The sequence below is a fragment of the Scomber japonicus genome, chromosome 19 (assembly GCF_027409825.1).
Source record: "Scomber japonicus isolate fScoJap1 chromosome 19, fScoJap1.pri, whole genome shotgun sequence".
Lineage (NCBI taxonomy): Eukaryota > Metazoa > Chordata > Actinopteri > Scombriformes > Scombridae > Scomber > Scomber japonicus.
Genome location: NC_070596.1, coordinates 26973096 through 26998574, shown reverse-complemented (window position 1 = coordinate 26998574; position 25479 = coordinate 26973096). Strand labels below are relative to the sequence as shown.

General features: G+C 38.0%; 2 protein-coding genes and 1 pseudogene across 2 annotated transcripts; 1 reads left to right on the top strand and 2 right to left on the bottom strand.

Annotated features, from left to right (window-relative positions):
* The first annotated feature begins 5343 nt into the window (after window positions 1-5343).
* LOC128379887 (NLR family CARD domain-containing protein 3-like) lies at window positions 5344-12530 on the top strand (annotated as a pseudogene).
* A 1724-nt stretch (window positions 12531-14254) lies between these two features.
* Window positions 14255-16037, bottom strand: LOC128380693 (tripartite motif-containing protein 16-like). Its single transcript, XM_053340561.1, has one exon. The coding sequence runs from the start codon at window positions 15917-15919 to the stop codon at window positions 14255-14257; it is 1665 nt and encodes a 554-aa protein (XP_053196536.1). The 5' UTR covers window positions 15920-16037.
* A 4131-nt stretch (window positions 16038-20168) lies between these two features.
* On the bottom strand, window positions 20169-21953 carry LOC128380692 (tripartite motif-containing protein 16-like). Its single transcript, XM_053340560.1, has 2 exons — window positions 20543-21953; window positions 20169-20461 (listed from the first exon to the last, which is right to left on the bottom strand). The coding sequence occupies exons 1-2, from the start codon at window positions 21951-21953 to the stop codon at window positions 20280-20282; spliced, it is 1593 nt and encodes a 530-aa protein (XP_053196535.1). The 3' UTR covers window positions 20169-20279.
* Window positions 21954-25479: the final 3526 nt, after the last annotated feature.

The following is a 25479-nucleotide window of genomic DNA, read 5'->3' as shown; positions in this document are numbered from 1 at the left end:
GCTAATTGCATGATTGCATTTAGTTAAAACTTAGACAAATGCCAACATTTTGATTTCAGAAAAAAATCAACTCACCATGGACTCCAAACTGCACATCAACCTGAGTTCCCAGCATGCCTTGAGACAATGTGTTTAAAGACATAAGTTAAAATGAATATGTTGTAAATCACCACAGATGTTATGTGATACACAGTGATTAGTGCTACTGTTCTTCACTAACTCTACAATGTTTCTAGTAGTTTACAGTTTGCTAATATAGAAGAAGACATGTTGCACCGTGAGTGAAGTTATGTGCACAGTTCACACAGTTTATGTATCATTCTGTTTTCACAGAAAACCAAAAGCGTTGGAGTGTAACCAGGGGACTTTTGTACTTCCCCAAATTGAATATCATGATGTTACTATGTGACCATACTACTGCCACTGTTTAGTAACTTGATGTATTTTTCTTCATGTTAATGTTACTAATCTGATATTAATGACTACTACTTTGAATAACAATTTCAGAATGATTAATTATAGAAATAATCAGTATTTCATAGAGTGTAGTTATAAGTCCAGCAGTAAATTATAAAGGTTTGTGTTTATCAGAGAGAAAGATACAGGAGTCATAAGATCAACTTCTTAATGGAGAGATAAGATCACATCAAACTACTGAGATCTTTCCTGAGTGTTGTTCATATCTAGAATATAATGCAAAACAAAACATACTAATATATTAAACTGCTTAATGGGGACAGTAAATAAATATCAAATAAAATCATCATACTAAGCAGATTTTTTCTATTGCTAATAACAGATTTAAAAGTGAAGCTGACAGAAACACACATAGAGAAAATAATAAAACACATTGATAGGAAAACAATTATAATGTGAAAGCAAATAAACTGATTAAATTATCACAAATCTTTCTGAATACATATTGTATCATGTTGGGGATAGTTGGGCTGAGTTCCCAGCATGCCTTGAGACAATGTGTTTAAAGACATAAGTTAAAATAAATATGTTGTAAATCACCACAGATGTTATGTGATACACAGTGATTAGTGCTGCTGTTCTTCACTAACTCTACAATGTTTCTAGTAGTTTACTGTTTGCTATTATAGAAGAAGATATGTTGCACCGTGAGTGAAGTCATGTGAATAGTTATTTAGGAACTTCCCCACTCTTACAGACTTGATTGTCTTGAAATGGAGGAGTCACATGTAGGAAACTCTTTGTCCTAACTTTAATTTACATCAAACCGAAAGGGGAAATGGTGTTGTTTTACAGAGTCTCTCAATACTCAGTATTATTTTGCATCCGTCTTTTTGAACAAACTATGTTTAGTGTCAAACAGGAGTATCAATAATTACGTTTAAGTTTTATAATCATCTCACATTCTGTGTCAAAATGTCTAAACAGTCTCCATCTAACAGGTTTTGTCTTCCTCATATCTGTGCATATTGTAAATAAATCTATTTATATGAGAGAAGTTGTTGTGACTCTTCTGTGCATCATTTGATATCAGAATCACAAAAGTTATCAAGAACAACGTTCAGCAACACCAAAAAAGTATTATAAGAAACTTTATTGATGAAACAGTAACAGAGTGCTTTAAAAGCTGCATCGATGACAAGAATATAGAAATTAATTTTATTTGTATCAGTGTTTTAATACGTGAAGAATTTAAAAAAGTCATTAAATACTGAAAGCACTGAAAATAACAGAAAGCGAAAGATGACTGACATTAGAATGACTCAGTCAAAAGCTTTAGAGTCACTGCTGTTAATTTAACTTGTTTCTTATGACAGAAGCAGCACTGAGACCAGAGAGTCATGCAATGAGGCACAAAACTCAGCTGTAATCAGAGGTGGATCAAGTATTCACATCCTTTACTTACAGGTGTGTCTTGGTGGAGATGCCACTCAAAGTTGTGTACATTTTACTTTGATGTATGATCAATGAATGGGTTAGGGTTAGGGCTCATGCAGAGGAAATATGTTTTGTTTGGTGGGAGATTGACACAATGCTAACCTGTGATAAGGTGAGCAAATTATTGAATGAAAAATAAATGGGTCACTGCACTCAAAGATACACACTGTATTGGGCATGGGTATTTATTGTTGCCCAGAACACGCGTCTGAACAAGTTCTCCCTGTTCACCCCTCAGAGGCCAAATGTAGTCTTGATTGAAAGACTCTACAGTTGGTAATAGTTGGGCTGAGTTCCCAGCATGCCTTGAGACAATGTGTTTAAAGACATAAGTTAAAATAAATATGTTGTAAATCACCACAGATGTTATGTGATACACAGTGATTAGTGCTACTGTTCTTCACTAACTCTACAATGTTTCTAGTAGTTTACTGTTTGCCTTTGTGGAAGAAGATATTTTGCACCATGAGTGAAGTTATGTCCACAGTTATTTAGAAACCTCCACTTGAGTATTGTGGTTGGGAATAGGTTACAACACAAACTCTTTTTAGAAACTGTGAAGTAAGTGGTCAGACAAAACCGTGTGATACTGATGAGTTGCTTGTTTTAGTTCTGTATTATATTACTGTAAGTGGCAGTTCCTCTGTCATATTCTCAACACACTAGCCCTCATGGTATCAACATACCAATACATATAAACTATTTAATGGGGACAGTAAATGAACATCAAATAAAATCATCATACAAGGCAGATTTCTTCTATTGCTAATAACAGATGTAATGGTAATTTCAACTCCTCTGTAAAATACCCAACCTCCCACCGTCTCACCAAGATATCAGACTTTTAAATGTAATTGTAAATTCAATTCCTTTGCATTTTTACTACCTGAGACATCCATTCAAACCCTTGTGTATTTTAAATTGTGTTGTCTAGACCTCTTAATTTCACACTTCAGGGGGTCGGTGCTGATACCTGTGAAAGACAAAAGAGTGTGAAAACACACCATAGGTAAGAGGACGCAAAACACACCCCAGAGGTGGGCCTTTCCCTCAGGTATAAATGTTCAAGTTTCCCCATGCTCAGGGTCTTTCTTCATTTCGAACCGCTCGCTTGTTGATTGACTTTTTCTTTGCAAAGAAAATAAAACCTTGTCGGCCGACGGAAGTCTCTATTTCATTCTTCACCAAGAGCACAGAATTTCCATGACACAGATTTGCAGATGAAGGTGCAATTCAGCACTTCTAGATCTGTATGTTAAGTACTAAAATCCTGATCTAATATTAATAACTAGCACTTTGAATTATAGTTTTTGAATAATTCATTCTAGAAGTAATCAGTACTTAATAGAGTGCAGTAATAAGTCCAGTAGTAAATTATAAAATCATAACTCAGGTTTGTGTTTATCAGAGTGAGATACACGAGTCATAAGATCAACTTCTTAATGGAGAGATAAGATCACATCAAACATTTCAGATATTTTTTGAGTCTTTTTCATATCTAGAATATAATGCAAAATATAACATACTAATATATTAAACTGCTTAATGGGGACATAAATAAATATCAAATAAAATCATCATACAAAGCAGATTTATTCTATTACTAATAACAGATTTGCAGGTGAAGCTGACAGAAACACACATAGAGAAAATAATAAAGCACAATGATAGGAATACAATTATAATGTGAAAGCAAAAAAAAATGATTAAATTATGTAAAATCTTTCTGAATACATATTGTATCATGTTGGGGATAGTTGGGCTGAGTTCCCAGCATGCCTTGAGACAATGTGTTTGAATACACATGTTAAAATAAATATGTTGTAAATCACCACAGATGTTATGTGATACACAGTGATTAGTGCTACTGTTCTTCACTAACTCTACAATGTTTCTAGTAGTTTACTGTTTGCTATTATAGAAGAAGACATGTTGCACCGTGAGTGAAGTCATGTGAACAGTTAGTTAGGAACCACCAGTTCTTAGTTAACAGTGTGATCATAGAACTACAATTTTGCATGAACTTCTAGCTGAGTTTGGCATGTGATTGTTAAACCTGATTGTGATGACTGTGGCTGACAACAAGGAAGTGAGACTAGCTTTATAAAAACTACTGACAGCAATTCTGACAATAAAGAAGTCACAGCCAGGTTTGAGCAGTGTCATTAAAACTGAAGTAGTTTGTCGCTAAGATCAGTCAACACATTTAACTCTACAGGATTTAAAGCTGGACGAGAGTCTGTGACTGTCTTCACTCTCATCTAATCTTTAACAGCAATGGTAAGACTTTATATGGATGGTTTATACACTACTAAAAAAGAGAAGGAATACTTAAATCTGCGACAGTGAATTAAATTATATTTATAAAATAAAATAAAATGCTGAACTGGAGGAGGGTGGGGTAAGTGGGGTAATATTTTGAGGAAAAAATATCAGAATGAAAAAAAAACTTTTGTGATAATTAAAGCAGTTTCTTTTAGTTTTACATTACCATTTCTCCTTGTATGATGACCTTTTCAGTGATTCTTCTAAAAACGCGATTAATTAAAGTGCTGTGTGTGTTTGTGTTGATGCATCTATGTTTCCTCTCACAGAGACAAGGATCCAGGATCCTGCTGATCATCACTCTGACTTTCTGTCTGTGTTTAGTTTCCACCTTCAGTTCATTATCCATACAGAGAAAACTTGTTTTCTGACTTCACTTCACAGACTCAGTGTATTTCTACAAATCTGTTATTTATTAGAAGAAGAAAAAATACTTTGTGTGATGATTTTATTTGATATTTATTTACTGTCCATGATTTTTAAGTATTAAATGTATTCAGATAAAAATTGCATATTTCTTTAATTTCCATTAGAAGTGACTAATGTGTCTGTGGTTGTAGTCCACATCGAGATTTGATGTGGACCTGTGATGACTGAACTTTGACCTCATGTGTTGATGACTCCTCTCCTCTGTCTCCTCTCACAGGGAGAAGATGATCTGCAGAATCCTTCTGCTCATCAGCCTGACCTCCTGTGTCTCTGGTTAGTTTACATCCTCACTTCATCACCCAAAGAGTCAAGAGTCAAAAGATTTGATGACTTTAGTTGTAAAATATATCAGTGAAAACATCAACAGAACTATTGAAGCAAATAGAAACTCTTCATTACAGCTGAGAAGATGATCTATATTTAATTATTGTTTAGATTGTATTTATTATTGGTATCAAACATGATATTTTTTACTGGTGTATTTTCAAAGACTTTCCCTCTCTGTCTCCTCAACAGGAACATTTGTAGTGAAAGTGACACAGACCTCCTATCAGGCAGAGGAGAACCACAACATCACACTGGAATGGATGTTTACAACCAAACCTGACAGTTCCTCCTCCTCACTGAACATCTACTGTGAAATGTTCACTGATCAGAAGAACCCAGTCCTGTATCATGTACATCAGGGTGTTGAGGTCCCAGAGTCTCAGGATGAAGAGTTTGCAGGACGAGTTCAGTGTGACAAAGACGCCCTCAGAGAAGGACGAATCAGACTTCATGTGTCCAGACTCAGAACTGAAGACTCGGGTCTGTACTGGTGTGATGTGAAAATAAATGATGGTGTGAGCTCTGACAGATGCCACCTCAATGTCACTGGTGAGATGATTCAGTAAAACTCAGAAAGCTTTTTAATGCATGTTAAATTTGAGTGGAGTTGCACTCAGCAGCCATTCCATTGTTAAAAATATGTGGACACAAACATCACCAAGTTCAAACCCAAACAGTCCAGATGTTCATTTTGGACATGAACAGTGTGAAGTGTTACAAGTAGCAGAGTTGACAATTATTATTATTGTTCTGTCCTTTACAGCAGCTGTTGATCAGCCCAAACCTCAGAAACCTACTGTGAGTCCACAACCAGAGAGTCGGGGGAGAACCAGCCTCTACTTTGGACTGACAGCAGCTGGATTCATCTGTTCTGGACTCTTCTTTATAGGATTTTGTTTTACTAAATCTCCTCATAAGACAAAAAACATCAATGCAGCAGTATAGAAGTTGTGTTTCTCAGAGAGCAGATCTCTGTCTGTCACTGCATCTTTTTACTTTCTGTGTCCATGAAGCTGCTTCTTCTCTTTCACATCCAACCTGACCTCTGACCTTTTCAGCTGAGAGAACAGCAGGATGATTGTGAGAGAGGAGATCAACATCTGATCAGACCCATCAGGACTAACAAGGTCTGTCTGGAGGATCCTCTTTATCTAAGAGGGTCATTAGAGGTTTTGTCTTCCTAATATCTGTGTGACGTGTCTCGTTCTGTCCCTTTAAACCTTCATCCACCAACTGTCTGACTGAGGACCTACAGACACACCTGCCCTCACATCATCATGTGTTGCTAATGGGTTCCTCAAGAGGTCCGATCAGACCTGTCAGAAATAGTATTGATCACTTCTTCATTTTGTAAGATCTGTAGACTGTCACAGTTGTTTCAGTTATCACTGTATCAAGCACCATCACTGGAAACGTTAAGACTTTGCTGAGTTGATTCAACTGTTAATCATCAGTCAGAGAATCATCAGGATTATAAGAAAACTGCATCATTGTTATTATTATGTGTACATATTGTAAATAAATCTATTTATATGAGAGAAAATGTTGTAAGTCTTCTGTGCTTCTTTTGATATCAGAATCATAAAAGTAATCATAGGAATCATAAGAAGTTGAACATTGCCCCCCCCTTTTCCTGTAACAAGACTCCTCTACAGTAAACAGACATTAGTCATGTGTTACTGTAGAGTACACCTTAGTTCTGTTTTTTCAGTGACTTTTTTTTTTTTGGAATTGTGCCAGTAACAAAACTTGGCTGCAATTGGGTGCATTTACGTTTTTAGTTTTCTGAAAATGTATAATGAGGTACATTGTCCCTGTGAAGAAATAAATACATTATATTAACAAAGACAAAGCTGCAACACATAGATGATTGTCTGATTCCTTGTTGATTGAACAGAGAATGCTTTAATATTGCTGTCAGTATTTTAATTGATTAATTCTTTAAATTATCTGATTCCATTTTCTCATATGTGACATTTTTCTGGTTTCTTTAGTCCTCTATGTCAGTAAATCAAATATCTTGTGTTGTGGACAAAACAAGATATTTGTAGATTTGTAATTGTAAACTGCAGTTCTAAGCACAGATTATGAGCATTTTCTTAATAAAACAACTCAGGTGTTTTCAGACTGGTCTTCACATATCATCTAACTATCCCGCCTCCTCTACATGTAGAGGCCTGACTCAATGCAGGATAAGGTCCATTGGTATAATAACACTTTCCTTTCTGCCAAACATTGAGAATCTGCCGTCTCTTCATCTGCTAACTGTAAGTTCAGTTTGTTTAAGAGTTTCCATTTTCTCTTTAAGAAAAAATCCCAAGATCTTCTTGAGTTTTTTCTTGCTGTATATTTGTATGTGATGTTTTATTTTGTCAGAAATTTTAGAGAACTCTCATATTTGAAGATAAATCTAGTAGAATAAACAACATTGGTATATCATTATTATTATTATTATGTTTTATTATTTGTACATTTCAGATATCTGTACTGTACTTGAGTATTTACGTTCTGATGACTTTTTATTTTTACTCCCTACATTTCAACACAAATATCTGTACTTTCTACTCCTTATATTGTCAAAGCAGGCTCGTTACTTGTTTCAAACGCAGTGACATTATAAAAAGAAGACACGATTTGCAAATAAGTGACAGAAAACCATTAAAAAAAAATCTTTTGGTGTGTGCGCTCAATAGCAGTTGAATTTGATCATCTTTCACAGTATGAATACTTATCATTTTAAAGCCTGTTTCATCCTCATCGGCCATGGCACCCCCTGCCTGAGCTTTGTTTATGTTTTAATTCCTGTTTTATTTTTTAAAGGTTTTCTTTGTGTGTGTGTGTGTGTGCGTGTGTGTGTGTGTGTGTGTGTGTGTCTTAATTGATTTCCTCATGTGCTTCACCTGTGTCGCGTTTGCTCTTCTCTTTGTGTATTTAAGTCTTGGTTTTCTGTTCCGTCGTTGTTGTATTGTATCTTTTGGATCCCCATTAGTCTTCATAGAAATGAAGACTGAAGAAATTGATCCTCTGTTAAAATATTTTTGTTTGTTTCCTTTCCCGATGAAGGTAAATAGTAATTGAGACTGGAGGTGACTTCAGCAGCATGAATCAGGGTGAGGACAGAGAGGAGGAGGCTCTGTCTGTGGAACATGAGAGTCAGACCAAAGCTCAGAGGTGAGAAGAAGATCTGTAACTGTCAATGATTGTTCTCCACTCACATCCCTCCACCATCAGTATTCACACTCAAAGCTCTGTGTGTGTTGTGTAGAAACCCAGACAGACATAGACCAGACTTTGCTGGAGCTGGGCCTGGGCCTGAACCTGAACCCAGCTGTGTGTCCAAGCATTGTGCAGTTGATTTTAAACAGCATTCATCTGAGAAAAAGCAAATTGTCCTTAGTTTTAAAATCGGGCAGTTGGACAATATGACTCTCAAGGCCCATTTATGCTCAATATTAAATACGGATCCGGATACAAACGGAGTCTTCTGTCCGTGCTCTGCGTTAATTTCGTCCGTATTTCTGCACGTTTCCATAAAGCTTACGGATATGGACCAAACGGAGCAGTACCACCGGAAACCACGGGGAGGCAGTGTTGCTGTCACTACTCGATACGTAGCTCTAGTGAGACACGAAGAAGAAATAACAATGGAGGAACTTTTTGAGGAAAGGTTTTGCGAGTTAGTTAGAAACTTTGAACATATCGTTTTTGTCTTGTATGCAAGAGGAACATTATCAATATCTCTTTCACAGTCGCCATGTTTGTTTTTGAGTTTGTGGTAGTCGTCATAAACGTTTGACTCGGTGCTGCCCCCTGGTGGATGTATTGGTTAACATCCATGCCAACGTAAAGGACGCATGGAAGTATGAGAGCAGTGACGGTAACATCGTTTGAAACGGACGTATACATTTTCGTACGTCCGTTGAGCATAAATGGGCCCTTAATCAGTGTATTTAGTTCAGTTTCGGATACGAGTAAGTTGATCCATAATATCTGTAATGAAATCATTTCAGTTTGTTTGTTAATATTAAAACAGTCAAAATGACATGTTTTTATATCCAGAAAGAATGGTACTAGATACGTTAGCTATTTATAAGTGTTTCTTTTCCATCAGGATCCATCGGAGACCAGACTCTGATGTTTCTGGATCTGGATCTGAATCTGGACCTGAACTCAGCTGTGTGTCCTTCAAGAGTGATGAGTCAAATTATGGCTTCATTCATTTTAAAGGACAATCTCCTGCAAAGAGGTAAGCTGTAATTAAATTAAATGTAAATGTTTTTATTAAAGGTTTTTATTAAATAGCCTACATCTCTTTTCAACATAGATTTCAGCATTAATCTCTTTAACATACTTTTATATCCTCATATCTGAATAGGTGTACACTAAATTAATAATAACGGCAATACTCAACATCCAGAGAATTAGGGTTATCTTCTTCTTTTTTTTTTATACCTTCCCAAAACCAAAAACTAACATTTAACATATGATAAGAATAGATGAGAATAGACAATAAATGTCTCAGTGCCCAAGGGCCCCTGGTGGTATCAATCCAGCCTTTGTGATTAACATCTTGAAAGCAATAGTTTGGAGGAGGACAGAGAGAGACTGATAACTGGTCCATATCAGTTCTAATGGATGGGGATATTCCACCTCCACTGGGTTGAGCAGTGGGAAAGAGATCCATCTTCTTCCTTTCACCAAGGCGGACCAACTAGTTATAACATTTTCAGTAGCGCATATACAGGGACCGTAGTGCTTTTTATATGTAGCCCAAATTATCAGAAAAACCAATTAGTTCCAAATTGGTCAGATGGGAATACAGTGTTTCCTGCCATCCCATAGTTTTCTCATTAGGTTTTTGGTAGATTGGAGCTCAGCCTTTAATTGGAACGGCTCGGTTACTGAGGCCATGGGTGAAAGGTGTTGGGACTAAACCAAACACTGAGCTGAAAGAAACAAACAGATTGAGTTGTTGATTCTCTTCTTATTCTCCTGAGCTTTACCACTACAGTCATCTTATTATCACTTGGTGGACCTTTAGCTTGTGTTTGTCTCTGTGCGGACAGACATAATATGAGCTCATCCTTCATGATTCCTTCACAGAGTGGACCAGTCTGACCAGCAGCATCAAACAGACCTTGACTCCGTATTTATGGTCTGTAATTGTACAACAACTACTTTTACATCTATTCTGTTCTCACTAATCTCAATGCTGCACATTGTAAACGCATGTTGTCCAATGGAGCGTCAGCCTGTCTAACATGATGTTAGCTGGTGGTTGCTTCACGATTTTAGTTTGTTATTCATATATTATTCTGTTCCAGCTGCTGGAGGAGAACATCGTCACTTTTGTGAAGAATGAGCTGAAGAATATTCAAAAGGTTCTGAGTTCAGATTACCCAGAATGCTTAAAGAGTCGAAGTGAGGACAGTGAGGAAGAAGAGCAGAGGAGGAGGAGCAGAGAGGCATTTCTGAAGATCACACTGCACTTTCTGAGGGGAATTAAGCAAAAGGAGCTGGCTGACCATCTGCAAAGAAGTAAAAGGATTTATATAAAGATTTAACATAGTGGTTAAAAGAGACATTTACAGATGTCTCAAAAGATGGAGGGATGTATGTCAATGTTGTATTCTTATGGGGTTTAAATTGTCAGATTTTCTTTGTCAATTAAACCTGATTTAATTTGACTTTATTTCTTGTGTGTTGTTTTAGAAACTCCTACTCCAGTGTGTCAGTCCAAACTCAGGTCTAACCTGAAGAAGAAATTCCAGTTGGTGTTTGAGGGGATTTTTAAAGCAGGAAACTCAACCGTTCTGAATCAGATCTACACTGAGCTCTACATCATAGAAGGAGGGACTGCAGAGGTCAATGATGAACATGAGGTCAGACAGATTGAAACAGCATCCTGGAAATCAGACAGACCAGAAACAACCATCACACATGAGGAGATCTTTAAAGCCTCACCTGGAAGAGACAAACCAAGCAGAACAGTGATGACAAAGGGAGTGGCTGGCATTGGGAAAACAGTCTTAACACAGAAGTTCACTCTGGACTGGGCTGAAGACAAAGCCAACCAGGACATCCAGTTCACATTCCCATTCACTTTCAGAGAGCTGAATGTGCTGAAAGACAAAAAGTTCAGCTTGGTGGAACTTGTTCATCACTTCTTTCCTGAAACCAAAGAAGCAGGAATCTACAGCTTTGAAGAGTCCCCGGTTGTGTTCATCTTTGATGGCCTGGATGAGTGTCGGTTTCCTCTGGACTTCCACAACAATGAGATCCTGACTGATGTTACAGAGTCCACCTCAGTGGATGTGCTCCTGACAAACCTCATCAGGGGGAAACTGCTTCCCTCCGCTCGCCTCTGGATAACCACACGACCTGCAGCAGCCAATCAGATCCCTCTTGATTGTGTCGGCATGGTGACAGAGGTCAGAGGGTTCAATGATCCACAGAAGGAGGAATACTTCTGGAAGAGATTCAGAGATAAGAAGCTGGCAAGCACCATCATCTCCCACATCAAGACATCACGAAGCCTCCACATCATGTGCCACATCCCAGTCTTCTGCTGGATCACTGCTACAGTTCTGGAGGATGTGTTGAAAAGTAGAGAGGGAGGAGAGCTGCCCAAGACCCTGACTGAGATGTACATCCACTTCCTGGTGGTTCAGGCAAAAGTGAAGAACGTCAAGTATGATGGAGGAGCTGAGACAGATCCACACTGGAGTCCAGAGAGCAGGAAGATGATTGAGTCCCTGGGAAAACTGGCTTTTGAGCAGCTGCAGAAAGGCAACCTGATCTTCTATGAATCAGACCTGACAGAGTGTGGCATCGATATCAGAGCAGCCTCAGTGTGCTCAGGAGTGTTCACACAGGTTTTCAAAGAGGAGAGAGGGCTGTACCAGGACAAGGTGTTCTGCTTCATCCATCTGAGCGTTCAGGAGTTTCTGGCTGCTCTTCATGTCCATCTGATGTTCATCAACACTGGAGTCAATCTGCTGACAGAAGAACAAACATCCCACAAGTCTGAAACTACACAAGAATCTGCAGAAACACATCTATACCAGAGTGCTGTGGACAAGGCCTTACAGAGTCCAACTGGACAGCTGGACGTGTTCCTCTGCTTCTTCCTGGGTCTTTCACTGCAGAGCAATCAGAGTCTCCTACAAGGCCTGCTGACACACACAGGAAGTAGGTCACTGACCAACCAGGAAACAGTCAAGTACATCAAGAAGAAGATCAGTGAGAGTCTCTCTGCAGAAAGAAGCATCAATCTGTTCCACTGTCTGAATGAGTTGAATGATCATTCTCTGGAGGAAGACATCCACCAGTACCTGAGATGAGGAAGTCTCTCCACAGATAGACTGACTCCTGCTCAGTGGTCAGCTCTGCTCTACATCTTACTGTCATCAGAAAAAGATCTGGATGTGTTTGACCTGAAGAAATACTCTGCTTCAGAAGAGGCTCTTCTTAGGTTTCTACCAGTGGTCAAAGCCTCTAACAAAGTTCTGTTAGCGGTTCAGTTTACTTTCTAAATTAAATAATTACTAAATAATTAAACATGTAATCATGAAAGAAACATACAATATGTACTTAAAAATATAGATAAAACAAGTTTTTAGTTCCTTGTGCAGATTATTTTTGAGGAGTTAATCATTATTACTATGATCATATCTAAGAGTCTTCAATTATGATGCTTTTGGGAAACAATGACCCTTTAAGAAGGAACATAAGATGTATCATGTGTTATTGATTGTACTTGGTGGCTGGAAGTTAAATTATCCAAATGGTAAGGTAGTGATGGATTAATTTTTTAGATATATAAATAATAGATTATCATTATATCAAAGTAATCATTTCATATATTCATTCATTACATTGTATTTGAGCTTTGTTTTGCATTTCTGAACTGTACTACATATTGTTGCTGTCTGTGAATAAAGACTTTGGACCCCTTCTGAAAGTTTGTTGACTTGTGTCTCCATCTAGTGGTAGGTATTATTTACTACCATAATCATTTTAAATGGGTGACCTGTCTTCATCTCTTGTCATCTCTCCCTCTAACACCTCATTTTGTCACTTCCAGTACGTTTATGAACTCCTCTCAGTGCTAAAATTTCAACTGAATAATGTAAAAGTTTGTTCCTCTCCTCCATCATTGGACTCTGGTTATCCTACAGTATTTTATGTATCGAGTCACAAATCTGAGTCATTCACATTGCAAATAATGTAAGATCTTCAGTTGGGTGGTTATAATTTTGTTGGGCTTCAGTCCTACTGCACAAAGTGGTGAGTCACTTGGATCTATCTATCATTACCTTATTAAGCATTTTTAAGCAATATATATATACATTTAATAAGTGGTTTATAAAACATTTTAAGTTTTTTTTTAAGCAGATAAGAACATTTTGAAGTGTTTATTAATGTAGATGAATCTTCAATAATTGTAACTTCTCCTAAGAAGACATATTTTATATCTTTACAGCTGTGTTTCATTGTCCATTATCAGCTTATACACTAGTCTCTACTGATTAATAGTTTTTTAATAAATACATTTAGAGCTGCAACTGATCATGATATTCATTACTGATAATCTGTTTATTGATTATTTTCTTAATCATTTAGTCAAGTCAGAAAATTGCAAAAAATGCAATTTAAAATGTTTAACGCAACCAGGAAATATTCACATTTTGGATTCAGAAAATGTTCTTTATCTTAATGTATCTTAATCTTTTTTAATGAAAATTGGCTCAAAATGAGTAGTCTATTATTTTAATGTTGTAACACACAATTACAAACTGTAAGAAAACAAAGTAAGTTTCACAGTCAAAATGTTTAATAATTTTTGATAAATGTGCATTAAACTGCTGGAAGTATTATGGAAATTATAAACATGTAAGAAATACATTCAATGAAACAGAAAGGTCTGTAAATGTATGGCATTAATCAGCCATTTTGGTTAAATATTTATGAATAAAAATGTTCATGACAGTTGAAAAACAAGCATAGTATGTCTGAATACATGAAATATAGTTACATTAAAGGCAATCAAGGTTAAGTACAGTATTCACCTGATATTTTATATTGTTTTACTGTCAAAATATTGTTTTTTATATGAAACAAACCAAAACATTACGTATAAATATCACTTAATATTTTGATCTATGGGCCAAATATGACAAGTTCTGGTTTCTACTGATAGCGATCATGACCGAAAACATGTCATTTGGTCCCAGAGTTCAGGTAGAGTTGTGTAAAACTATTTCAGTTTACATAACTCAGCAGTGTCTCCATATTTATTACCAACCAAAAATCCAGCATGGAGAGGCTGAGTGAATGCGGTCTGGACTCTGTGGAGGAGAGTCATGGTTTCATTGATGCTGTAGAAGGACAGAATACCTGCTCTGTGATCCAGGTACACTCCTACTCTGCAGGAACGGGGACCTGAGACGCGAGTTTTAATGTTGTTGAACAAAAAATGATAATTGTAAGTGTCACAATGTAAAGCCCACGATTTGTCATTACGTCCAAATCCAGATTCCTTTGCCCATCCTGCTCTGCTGATGTTCTTGTATGCGACTGCTACATGAACTCCTGTCCCTCTCCACACCACCTCCCAGTAACAACGTCCAGTCAGACTCTCTCTACTCAGGACCTGATACCATCCAGTGAATCTGTCTGGGTGACTAGAATAAGACTGTTGTTGACTCGTAAATTCTACTTTTCTGTTCCCTTCAGATAAGAACAAATATGTGTATACTGTGTTTGGATCCAGAGTGATTTCACATGAATATTTTAAGAAGTCAGCTCTGGTCTTGGGCTCTGGTTCTGGTTCTGGCAGTGAAACCACTTCAGTCCTTGTCAGTGAGATGTCTGTCCATTTGTCCCTCAGGATGTCCTGTAGTTTATCTCTGAGCTTTGACACAGCTGCTGTCACATCCTCAAAGTATCTCAGAGGACAGATATTGATGCTGGATGAGTCTGTAGCCTCACTGAGTTGTGACACTGAGGGGTAGTTGTGTAGAAACTGGTTGTGATCCTCTGTGTGTGAGAGCTGCGTCAGTTCAGCGTCTTTCCTCTTCAGCTCAGTGATCTCCTGCTGCAGCTTCTCCTGAAGCTCTTTGACTCGACTCACTTCAGTTTCCTGCTGGGATCTGATCTGCTGCTTCACATCAGAGCTTCTTTTCTGGAGGAGACGGATCAGCTGAGTGAAGATCTTCTCACTGTCCTCCACTGCTTTATCAGCAGAGCGACTGACGGCCTCCACTTCCTGTTGAAGCAGCTTAACATCTTTCTCTCTGTCCTGGATTCTCTGCTGGATGTTTAGTCGACTCACCTCGAGCTCTCTCTGCCTCTCAGCTGAGACTGTGTTGTGGCCTTTATGATCATCCATAGAGCAGAGAGAACAGATACTCTGCTGATCAGTGCGGCAGAACATCTCCATCACCTTATCGTGACGAGAGCAGATGTTCTCCTGGAGATTCTTGGAGGGCTCGACCAGCTTGTGTTTCTTTAATGGAGCTGCATCATAATGAGGCTGGAGGTGATTCTTACAGTAAGATGCCAAACACACCAGACAGGACTTGAAGGCTTTCAGCTTCCTCCCAGTGCAGACATCACAGGCCACATCTTCAGGTCCAGCATAGCAGTGATCAGCAGGAGCAGCTTGGAGTCCAGTCTTCTTCAGCTGCTCCACTAAAGCTGCTAACATGGTGTTTTTCATCAGGACAGGCCTCGGTGCGAAGGTCCGTCTGCACTGAGGGCAGCTGTAGATCTTCTTCTGATCCTCTCCATCCCAGAAGTTTTTAATACATCTCATGCAGTAGCTGTGTCCACAGGGAATAGTCACCGGATCCTTCAGTAGATCCAGACAGATAGAACAAGAGAAGGTTTCCTGGTCCAGCTGATCTCCTCTCTGCGCCATTTCAGCTCTTCGTTAGTTTATGAATGAAGTGGTACACAAGTTAAACCTACAACACTAACGTTCATTAGCGGACTAACTGTCATTACAGATGATTAAATATTTGTTGAGTAAAAGTACTTTTATATCGTTTTTTGCCAGAGCTTTCTTCTTCTTTTTTTTTCTTCTTCTTCTTCTTCTTCTTCTTCTTCTTCTTCTTCGTTTCCGGCAGACTGGAATGTCTTGAGGTATGTTGTTGCTATGTGTTGCTGCCTCTCACTGGTGAATCATGGACGTGCGTCAAAGGCGCACGCTGGCTACGTTATACAGTGACGTAATCGCGTGGCTCCTGGCCGGTGGTAAAGCAACAGGTTCGTAAACACTGGCTGTAGCACCAGCTCCGAACCAACACCGGCTCCAGCTCGGTGGAAAAGGGGTAAATCTGACTTTCACTGTCTCAGAAGTGAAACTAGTTTGAGGTCTGATCTAAACAAGATGAGGCTGACAGCTCCCTGCACTTCACCACATGTTGGTTACACCCATCCTTCCAACTGTGGAACTGAAGGGGATAGAACAAGGAAATGTTGTGTTTGAGAGGGAGCAGTTATCAAGCTGTAAAATATTAAAGAGACAGGACCCACATAAACAACTTAAAAGCATGAGGTACAAAAGCATATACACACAGCATTGGGGTTATGAAGGTATCTATCTATCTATCTGTCGATGCATCAATCTATCTATGTACCTATCTATCTATCTATCTATCTATCTATCTATCTATCTATCTATCTGTCTGTCTATCTATCTATCTATCTATGTATGTATCTATTTATCTATCTATCTATCTATCTATCTATCTATACCTTACATTACAACATTTATAAGCAATATATACATGTTTAATAAGTGGTTTATAAAACATTTTAAGGTATTTTTAAGCAGATAAGAACATTTGAAGTGTTTATTAATGTACATTAATTGTCAATATTGAAAATATTAGGGGTTTTTTTGAATGAAAATTGACTCAAAACAAGTAGTCAATTATCAAAAGAGTTTACAATTCATTGATAACAAGTAATTGGATTGTAATGTTAATTTTAATGTTTTAACACAAAATTACATGTAACAAACTAAGAATACAAAGAAAGTTTTATATTTCTATAAATGTGCATTAAACTGCAGGAAAAAATACATATTCAGTCAAAATACATGAAAAACGATTACCTTTATGTTAATCTCTGTACATTTAGAGTATTATGCAAATCTGTTATGAAACCATTAACATGTAATAAATACATCAAATGAAACAGAAAGGTCTGTAAATGTATGGCATTAATCAGCCATTTTGGTGAATTATGAACAAATATTTCTTGTTAAATTTTTCATTTGACAGTAGAAAACAAGCATAGTATGTCTGAATACATGAAATATAGTTACATTAAAGGCAGTCAAGGTTAAGTACAGTATTCAGCAGATATTTTATATTATTTGAAGTGTTTTATTATCAAAATATTGTTTTTTATGTGAAACAAACCAAAACATTATGTACAAATAGCCTACTTATGAAATCATTTAATATTTTGATCTCTGGGCCAAAGGTGACAAGTTCTGGTTTCTACTGATAGCGATCATGACTGAAAACATGTCATTTGGTCCCAGAGTTCAGAATATTTAACTATTCCTTAAGTAAAGAGCTACATTCACATAGAGTTTTGTAATGTTCTATATGTCTTTCTATGTATGGAGTCCAGTCTTCTTCAGCTGCTCCACTCAAGCTGCTTACATGGTGCTTTTCATCAGGACAGGCCTCGGTGTGAAGGTCCGTCTGCACTGAGGGCAGCTGTAGCTCTTCCTCTGATCCTCTCCATCCCAGAAGTTTTTAATACAGCTCATGCAGTAGCTGTGTCCACAGGGAATAGTCACCGGATCCTTCAGTAGATTCAGACAGATCACCGGAAACCACGAGGGGGCAGTGTTGCTGTCACTACTCGATACGTAGCTCTAGTGAGACAAGAAGAAGAAATAACAATGGAGGAACATTTTGAGGGAAGGTTTTGCGAGTTGGTTAGAAACTTTGAATATATCGTTTTTGTCTTTTATGCAAGAGGAACATTATCAATATCTCCTCCACATTCGCCATGTTTGTTGTTGAGTTTGTTGTTGTCATAAACGTTTGACTCGGTGCTGCCCCCTGGTGGATGTATTGGTTAACATCCATGCCAACGTAAAGGATGCATGGGAGTATGTGAGCAGTGACGGTAACATCGTTTGAAACGGACGTATACATTTTCGTACGTACGTTGAGCATAAATGGGCCCTTAGTCGGGGACAGAAGACTGACGTTGTTTACCGGGGCAGAAACGAGTTAGGAAGGTCAGAGTCAAGCAGAGTGTGCAGTGGGAAGTCAAACTGATGATGAGCGCTGGAGAGTCTTTGGTGAAGAATGAGGAATTATCTAGCAATGAGTGAGTAGCCTGGTGAAGCATATATGGTGGATTGACTTCAGATGAGTTGCAGCTGAGTGCCCAGGTGAACAGAGTTGGATGATGAGGTGGGTGTGGCTGACTGGCAGAGTGGATCAGAGGTGGGGTGAATGGACATTTACCAGCAGGTAATGAGAGCTGACTGTGACATTAAACTTCAGGAACTACTGTGTGTTAAAAGGGCTTTATCTCCCACACAGTTCTTTCTGTAATGATGGAAACATGCTCAACTTAAAGCTGAGACTCTACACTTTAATGAAGTATTATTATTATTATTTTTTAATTGAACAAAATATGTGTAACTGTCCAAACATAGTTGGTTCAAATGTGATGAAATTGCAGATTTTAGTTTTATAAATTGTCCAAAGTAATGAAAAATATAAAGAATGAATACTTTTTAAGCTTTTGTTGAATCTGGGTGGGAAAACAATACTATAATGACCTGTAGGTGTTCTCTGTTCATTTATAGTAGATCATTCCTTCACAATAAATGAGCCAAAGAGCGAGTCCACTTTTTATAGAAACCTGAGTCAGTCTGGCAGCTGTTTGATGACGTTGAAACAAACAGAGAAAAGCCAAGAATGCAGCCAGTTGATCTTAACTCTGACCTTTGACACAGCATGAACAGGGCCCATGTACACTCCTAAAATAACAATAATAATAATAATAATAATAATAGAAAAAACAACCAGTAAAAATGTCTACTGTGAAATTACAGTTATTAACTATCACACAAAACTACATGTAATAAATTGTAAGAACACAATATAAGTTTTACGGTCAAAATTTGTATTACTATTGTTGATAAATGTGCATTAAACTGCTGGAAGACAACTATATTATGTCAAAATACATGAAAAACATTTACCGGTACCTTTCATGTTAATCTCTGTAAATGTAGAGCATTTATTAGCTAATTTATTAAACCAGTTTATCTATAGTATTCTATTAAAATAGTTTTTTCATGTGCAATAACTATGAATGGCTGTATAAAACCAAAGACTAATCAATGAAATATCTGTACATTTGCAGTATTAATCACCCATTTTATTACATTTATTATACAATAATTACATTAAAAATATCATTGGACAGTGAATCCACAAGCATTATACATCAGAAATAGCTACTTTTAAGGCCAATCATTGTAAATGTGGGTTATTTAATAGATACTATATAAAATCCTCTCTACCGACAATGATTTCCTGTAAGATTATGGTTTATCCAAGTTTTAAAACAGAAAATAGACACAGTGTATGAATACATAATATATACTTTCAACTTAATTGAATTTCTGCACATTTACAGTATTGGTCATTTTAGAGGATTGTAATGATATATAATGTTTCCATGTACAAAGGAAAATAAACATTGTTTGTCAAAATACATGAACAATAGTTATATTCAAACAATCACTGCAAATTTAATGTATTATGTAGTTCTGTTATGAAATCATTAACATGTAATAAATACATTCAATGAAACAGAAATGTCTGTAAATGTATGGCATTAATCATCCATCTTAACGAATTATGGGCAAATATTTATGATTTAAAATGTCCATTTGACAGTAGAAAAACAAGCATAGTATGTCTGAATACATTAAATATAGTTACATTAGAGGAAATCAAGGTTATGTACAGTATTCAGCAGATTTTTTATATGGTTTGAATTGTTTTACTGTCAAAATGTTGGTTTTTATGTGAAACAAACCAAAACATTATGTACAAATAGCCTACTTATGAAATCATTTAATATTTTGATCTCTGGGCCAAAGAGAACAAGTTCTGGTTTCTACTGATAGCGATCATGACTGAAAACATGTCATTTGGTCCCAGAGTTCAGAATATTTAACTATTCCTTAAATAAAGAGCTACTTTCAGATAGAGTTGTGTAAAACTCTATTTGAGTTTACATAACTCAGCTGTGTCTCCATAATTACAAAGCCGAAGTCCAGCATGGAGAGGCTGAGTGAATGTGGTCTGGAATCTGTGGAGGAGAGTCATGGTTTCAGAGACGCTGTAGAAGGACAGAATACCTGCTCTGTGATCCAGGTACACTCCAACTCTGGAGGAAAGGGGACCTGAGACGCGAGTTTGAATGTTGTTGAACCAAAAATGATAACTGTTAGTCTTACAATCTAAAGCCCAAGATTTGTCATTACCTCCAAATTCAGATTTGTCTGCCAAATCTACTCTGCTGATGTTCTTGTATGCGACTGCTACATGAACTCCTGTCCCTCTCCACACCACCTCCCAGTAACAATGTCCAGTCAGACTCTCTCTACTCAGGACCTGCCACTTTCCAGTGAATCTGTCTGGGTGACTAGAATAAGACTGTTGATGTCTCACTGCTTCTACTTTTCTGTTCCCCTCAGATAATAACAGTCGTGCGTTTGCTGTGTTTGGATCCAGAGTGATTTCACATGAATATTTTAAGAAGTCAGCTCTGGTCTTGGGCTCTGGTTCTGACAGTGAAACCTTCACTTCGGTCCCTGTCAGTGAGATGTTTGTCCATTTGTCCCTCAGGATGTCCTGTAGTTTATCTCTGAGCTCTGACACAGCTGCTGTCACATCCTCAAAGTGTCTTAGAGGACGGATATTGATGCTGGATGAGTTTGTAGGTTCACTGAGTTGTGACACTGAGGGGTAGTTGTGTAGAAACTGGTTGTGATCCTCTGTGTGTGAGAGCTTCTTCAGTTCAGCGTCTTTCCTCTTCAGCTCAGTGATCTCCTGCTGCAGCTTCTCCTGAAGCTCTTTGACTCGACTCACTTCATTTTCCTGCTGGGATCTGATCTGCTGCTTCACATCAGAGCTTCTTTTCTGGAGGAGACAGATCAGCTGAGTGAAGATCTTCTCACTGTCCTCCACTGCTTTATCAGCAGAGCGACTCATGTCCTCCACTTCCTGTTGAAGCAGCTTCACATCTTTCTCTCTGTCCTGGATTCTCTGCTGGATGTTTAGTCGACTCACCTCGAGCTCTCTCTGCCTCTCAGTCCTTTCTGCTGCAGCTGAGACTGTGTTGTGGCCTTTATGATCATCCATAGAGCAGAGATAACAGATACTCTGCTGATCAGTGCGACAGAAAATCTCTATCAATTTATCGTGACGAGAGCAGATGTTCTCCTGGAGCTTCTTGGAGGGCTCGACCAGCTTGTGTTTCTTTAATGGAGCTGAATCATAATGAGGCTGGAGGTGATTCTTACAGTAAGATGCCAGACACACCAGACAGGACTTGAAAGCTTTCAGCTTCCTCCCAGTGCAGACATCACAGGCCACATCTTCAGGTCCAGCATAGCAGTGATCAGCAGGAGCAGCTTGGAGTCCAGTCTTCTTCAGCTGCTCCACTAAAGCTGCTAACATGGTGTTTTTCATCAGGACAGGCCTCGGTGTGAAGGTCCGTCTGCACTGAGGGCAGCTGTAGATCTTCTTCTGATCCTCTCCATCCCAGAAGTTTTTAATACAGCTCATGCAGTAGCTGTGTCCACAGGGAATAGTCACCGGATCCTTCAGTAGATCCAGACAGATGGAACAGCTGATTGTTTCTTGGTCAAGTTGATCTCCTTTCTGCGCCATTTTAGCTCGCAGTGGCAACAAGTGTCTGAGTTCCCCTTTCTCAGAAGTGAAACTAGTTTGAGGTCTGATCTAAACAACATGAGGCTGACAGCTCCCTGCACTTCACCACATGTTGGTTACACCCATCCTTCCAACTGTAGATCTGAAGGGGAGGGAACAAGGAAATGTTGTGTTTGAGGCTGTGTCCCAATTTGGTCCAAATTGCGAGGCTGCATCCTCGAAGGACGCATTTCGAGGCCGATTACGTCACAACACCGCGCGAAGGCTGTCCCAATTCGAAGACTCCTTCAAATGCAGCCTTGAAATGCGTCCTTCTTTTCCCTCTTTTTCGAGGATGCATCGCTACTATCCTTCGCGGCCTCCCAAATCCCAAGATCCTTTGCGCGGCGCTGTTCAGTGCCGCGAAAACACAACAATGGCGACACCAACAGGTGAAGACTTTTCATTCAAGTGTAAGTATTGGTTTGTTTTATTTAATTATTTTTACTTATTACTACTTATACTTTTACTAATTACTTATATTTTATTACTTGACTTATATCTTATATATATATATATATATATATATATATACATATATATATATATATATATATATATATATATATATATATATATATATATATATATATATATATATAAATGGACTAAGATGAACAAATTTAGATTTTAATAAAGAGCTACGTTTGGGATTATCACTATTATATGTTATACTTCATTATTATCATTATTATGATAATTTTTTGCTATATTAGAACCCTTTTGTCTGTTGACATAGTAAAAAAACATGTTTTATATTACATTTTGTTTTATTTTTGTTTTAGGGAGCAAGGAGCAAACCGAGCTTCTGATTAAACAAAGAGGGGAAATGACCATCTATTCACTGATGTCCATTTTTGTACATCTTTGCATCCCTGTGTTGATGTGATCTTGTGTTTACCTTTTCTCTTGCTTCCCTCTGTGTTTAGAGCAATACTGGAAAAGATTGGGCTGGAGGGGAAGGTCCAGCCCTACCAGGCCAAAAAAAAATGGGACAATTTTAAAAAAAAAACAAAAAAAGTAGGTAGCCTATGGTTTGGATTAGTTTTACTGTTACTAAATACTTTTGCTGAAAATTGCTGACATGATTGATTTCCGCTGCCTTAGGATTGCAAATATCCAGGGACAGGGGAGGGGGCCAGCGGCAAGCCCACTGCTGGCACTTGGCCCTGGTTTGTCCTCATGGATGAGGTACTGGGGCAGAGGCCATCTATTGCCCCCCCCTGTCCTCATTGCCTCCATCCGTGAGGACACACCAGGGCCAAGTGCCGCAGTGGGTGAGCAGGAGAGTGAAGAGGAGGAGGAGGAAGACCAGCCAGGGCCCAGGAGGAAGAGGAGGAGGGAGGATGACCTCCTTGACCTCATAAAGGAGGACATGAGAAGGCAAAATGAGGCAGAGGAGAGGAGGGAGCAGGAGGGGAAAGACAGGATGGAGAGGCTCTTCTCTCTCCTGGAAAAAGTAATAGAAAAATAAATATACATCTATATAGATGTGTTTAATTTGATTTTATTTATGAACTGTGTTTATTTATGATTTTTCTTTATTTTTTATTTGATTGTGAAGATTTTGATGTTTTATGTTGTTATTAAATAAAAAATATTGTTCATTGTTACACGTCTATTCCATTTAGTATTTACAACTTCAGTACAATTTATAACAGGGTTGCATAAAGTGCTACTGTTCAGGAAGAACAAGGGATTAAATATTTTCTTTTATTATCAAGTGATGAAACATTTCACTATTTACAAAAATTACATCAGAAATAACTATTTACAGATTATTTTATTATTCTTTCTCTTGTGTGTTTTCCTTCTTTCTTTCTTTCTTGTGTGTTTTCCTTCTTTCTTCTTCTTTCTTTCTTTCTTTCTTTCTTGTGTGTTTTCCTTCTTTCTTCTCCTTTCCTTTATTCTTCTCCTTTCTTCTCTCTTATAATTTTGTCAGCTTTTTCACCGTCTTTTCGGTCGTGGCGTCTTTCTCGTCTTATGGGAGGGAACAGCTGGTGACGCAACCAGGAAATGCCTCGAAGGCTAGACCGTCTCATTTCACAACGGTTGATGCGTCCTTCGGAGGTTCCTCAAGGCTGCATCCTTCGAAGGCCGCAAAGGCCGCGTCCTTCGAGGATGCAGCCTCGCAGTTGGGTCCAAATTGAGACACAGCCTGAGAGCAGGTAGAAGAGGGAGGAGTTACTCAAGCTGTACAATATTAAAGAGACAGGACCCACATAAACAACTTAAGAGCATGAGGTACAAAAGCATACACACGCAACTTTGGGATTATGAAGGTATCTATCTATCTATCTGTCAATGCATCGACCTATCTATGTACCTACCTATCTATCTATCAAAGCATCTATATATCTATGCATCTATGTACCTATCTATCTATTTATGCATCTATATATCTCTTTCTATGTATCTATCAATGCATAGATCTTTCTATCTATCTTTCTATCTATGCATCTATGTGACTATTAATGCATTTATCATCTATCTATCTATCCAAAATGTTCTACAGACACAAACAAATTCTACACACACAAAAAGAGACCGATTAATGAGGCATGAGCTAGCCATTTATTGTTATTGAGGAAGTTAACATGGTTAACTGCATTGAAAGTCATACAATAAACATCTTAAGCTTTGTGAAAGGTCCCTCTCTGTGTCACAGAGAGAAAGCTGTAGGAATATACATACAGTATATCTTATTGGCAAGTAGATATGTTTTTAGGAAGTACATTCTCCTCTACCAGGTACTCATGTACAATATACAGGTTAAAAAATATAGTTTGTTTGCATTGCGATCACCGTTCTGGTTTCTACATTTCTATATTTCTATATTTTAGTATTTAAGTGTTTTACTGTCAAAATATTGTTTTTATGTGAAACAAACCAAAACATGTATAAATAGCCTACTTATGAAATAATTTAATATTTTGATCTCTGGGCTAAAGATGGCAAGTTCTGGTTTCTACTGATAGCGATCATGACTGAAAACATGTCATTTGGTCCCAGAGTTCAGAATATTTAACTATCCCTTAAATAAAGAGCTACTTTCAGATAGAGTTGCGTAAAACTCTATTTGAGTTTACATAACTCAGCTGTGTCTCCATATTTATAAAGCCAAAATCCAGCATGGATAGGCTGAGAGGTGATTCTTACAGTAAGAGGCCAGACACACCAGACAGGACTTGAAGGCTTTCAGCTTCCTCCCAGTACAGACATCACAGGCCACATCTTCAGGTCCAGCATAGCAGTGATCAGCAGGAGCAGCTCTTGGAGTCCAGTCTTCTTCAGCTGCTCCACTAAAGCTGCTAACATGGTGTTTTTACCCAGGACAGGCCTCTGTGCAAAGGCCTTTCTACACTGAGGGCAGCTGTAGATCTTCTTCTGATCCCCTCCATCCCAGAAGTTTTTAATACAGCTCATGCAGTAGTTGTGTCCACAGGGAATAGTCACCGGATCCTTCAGTAGATCCAGACAGATGGAA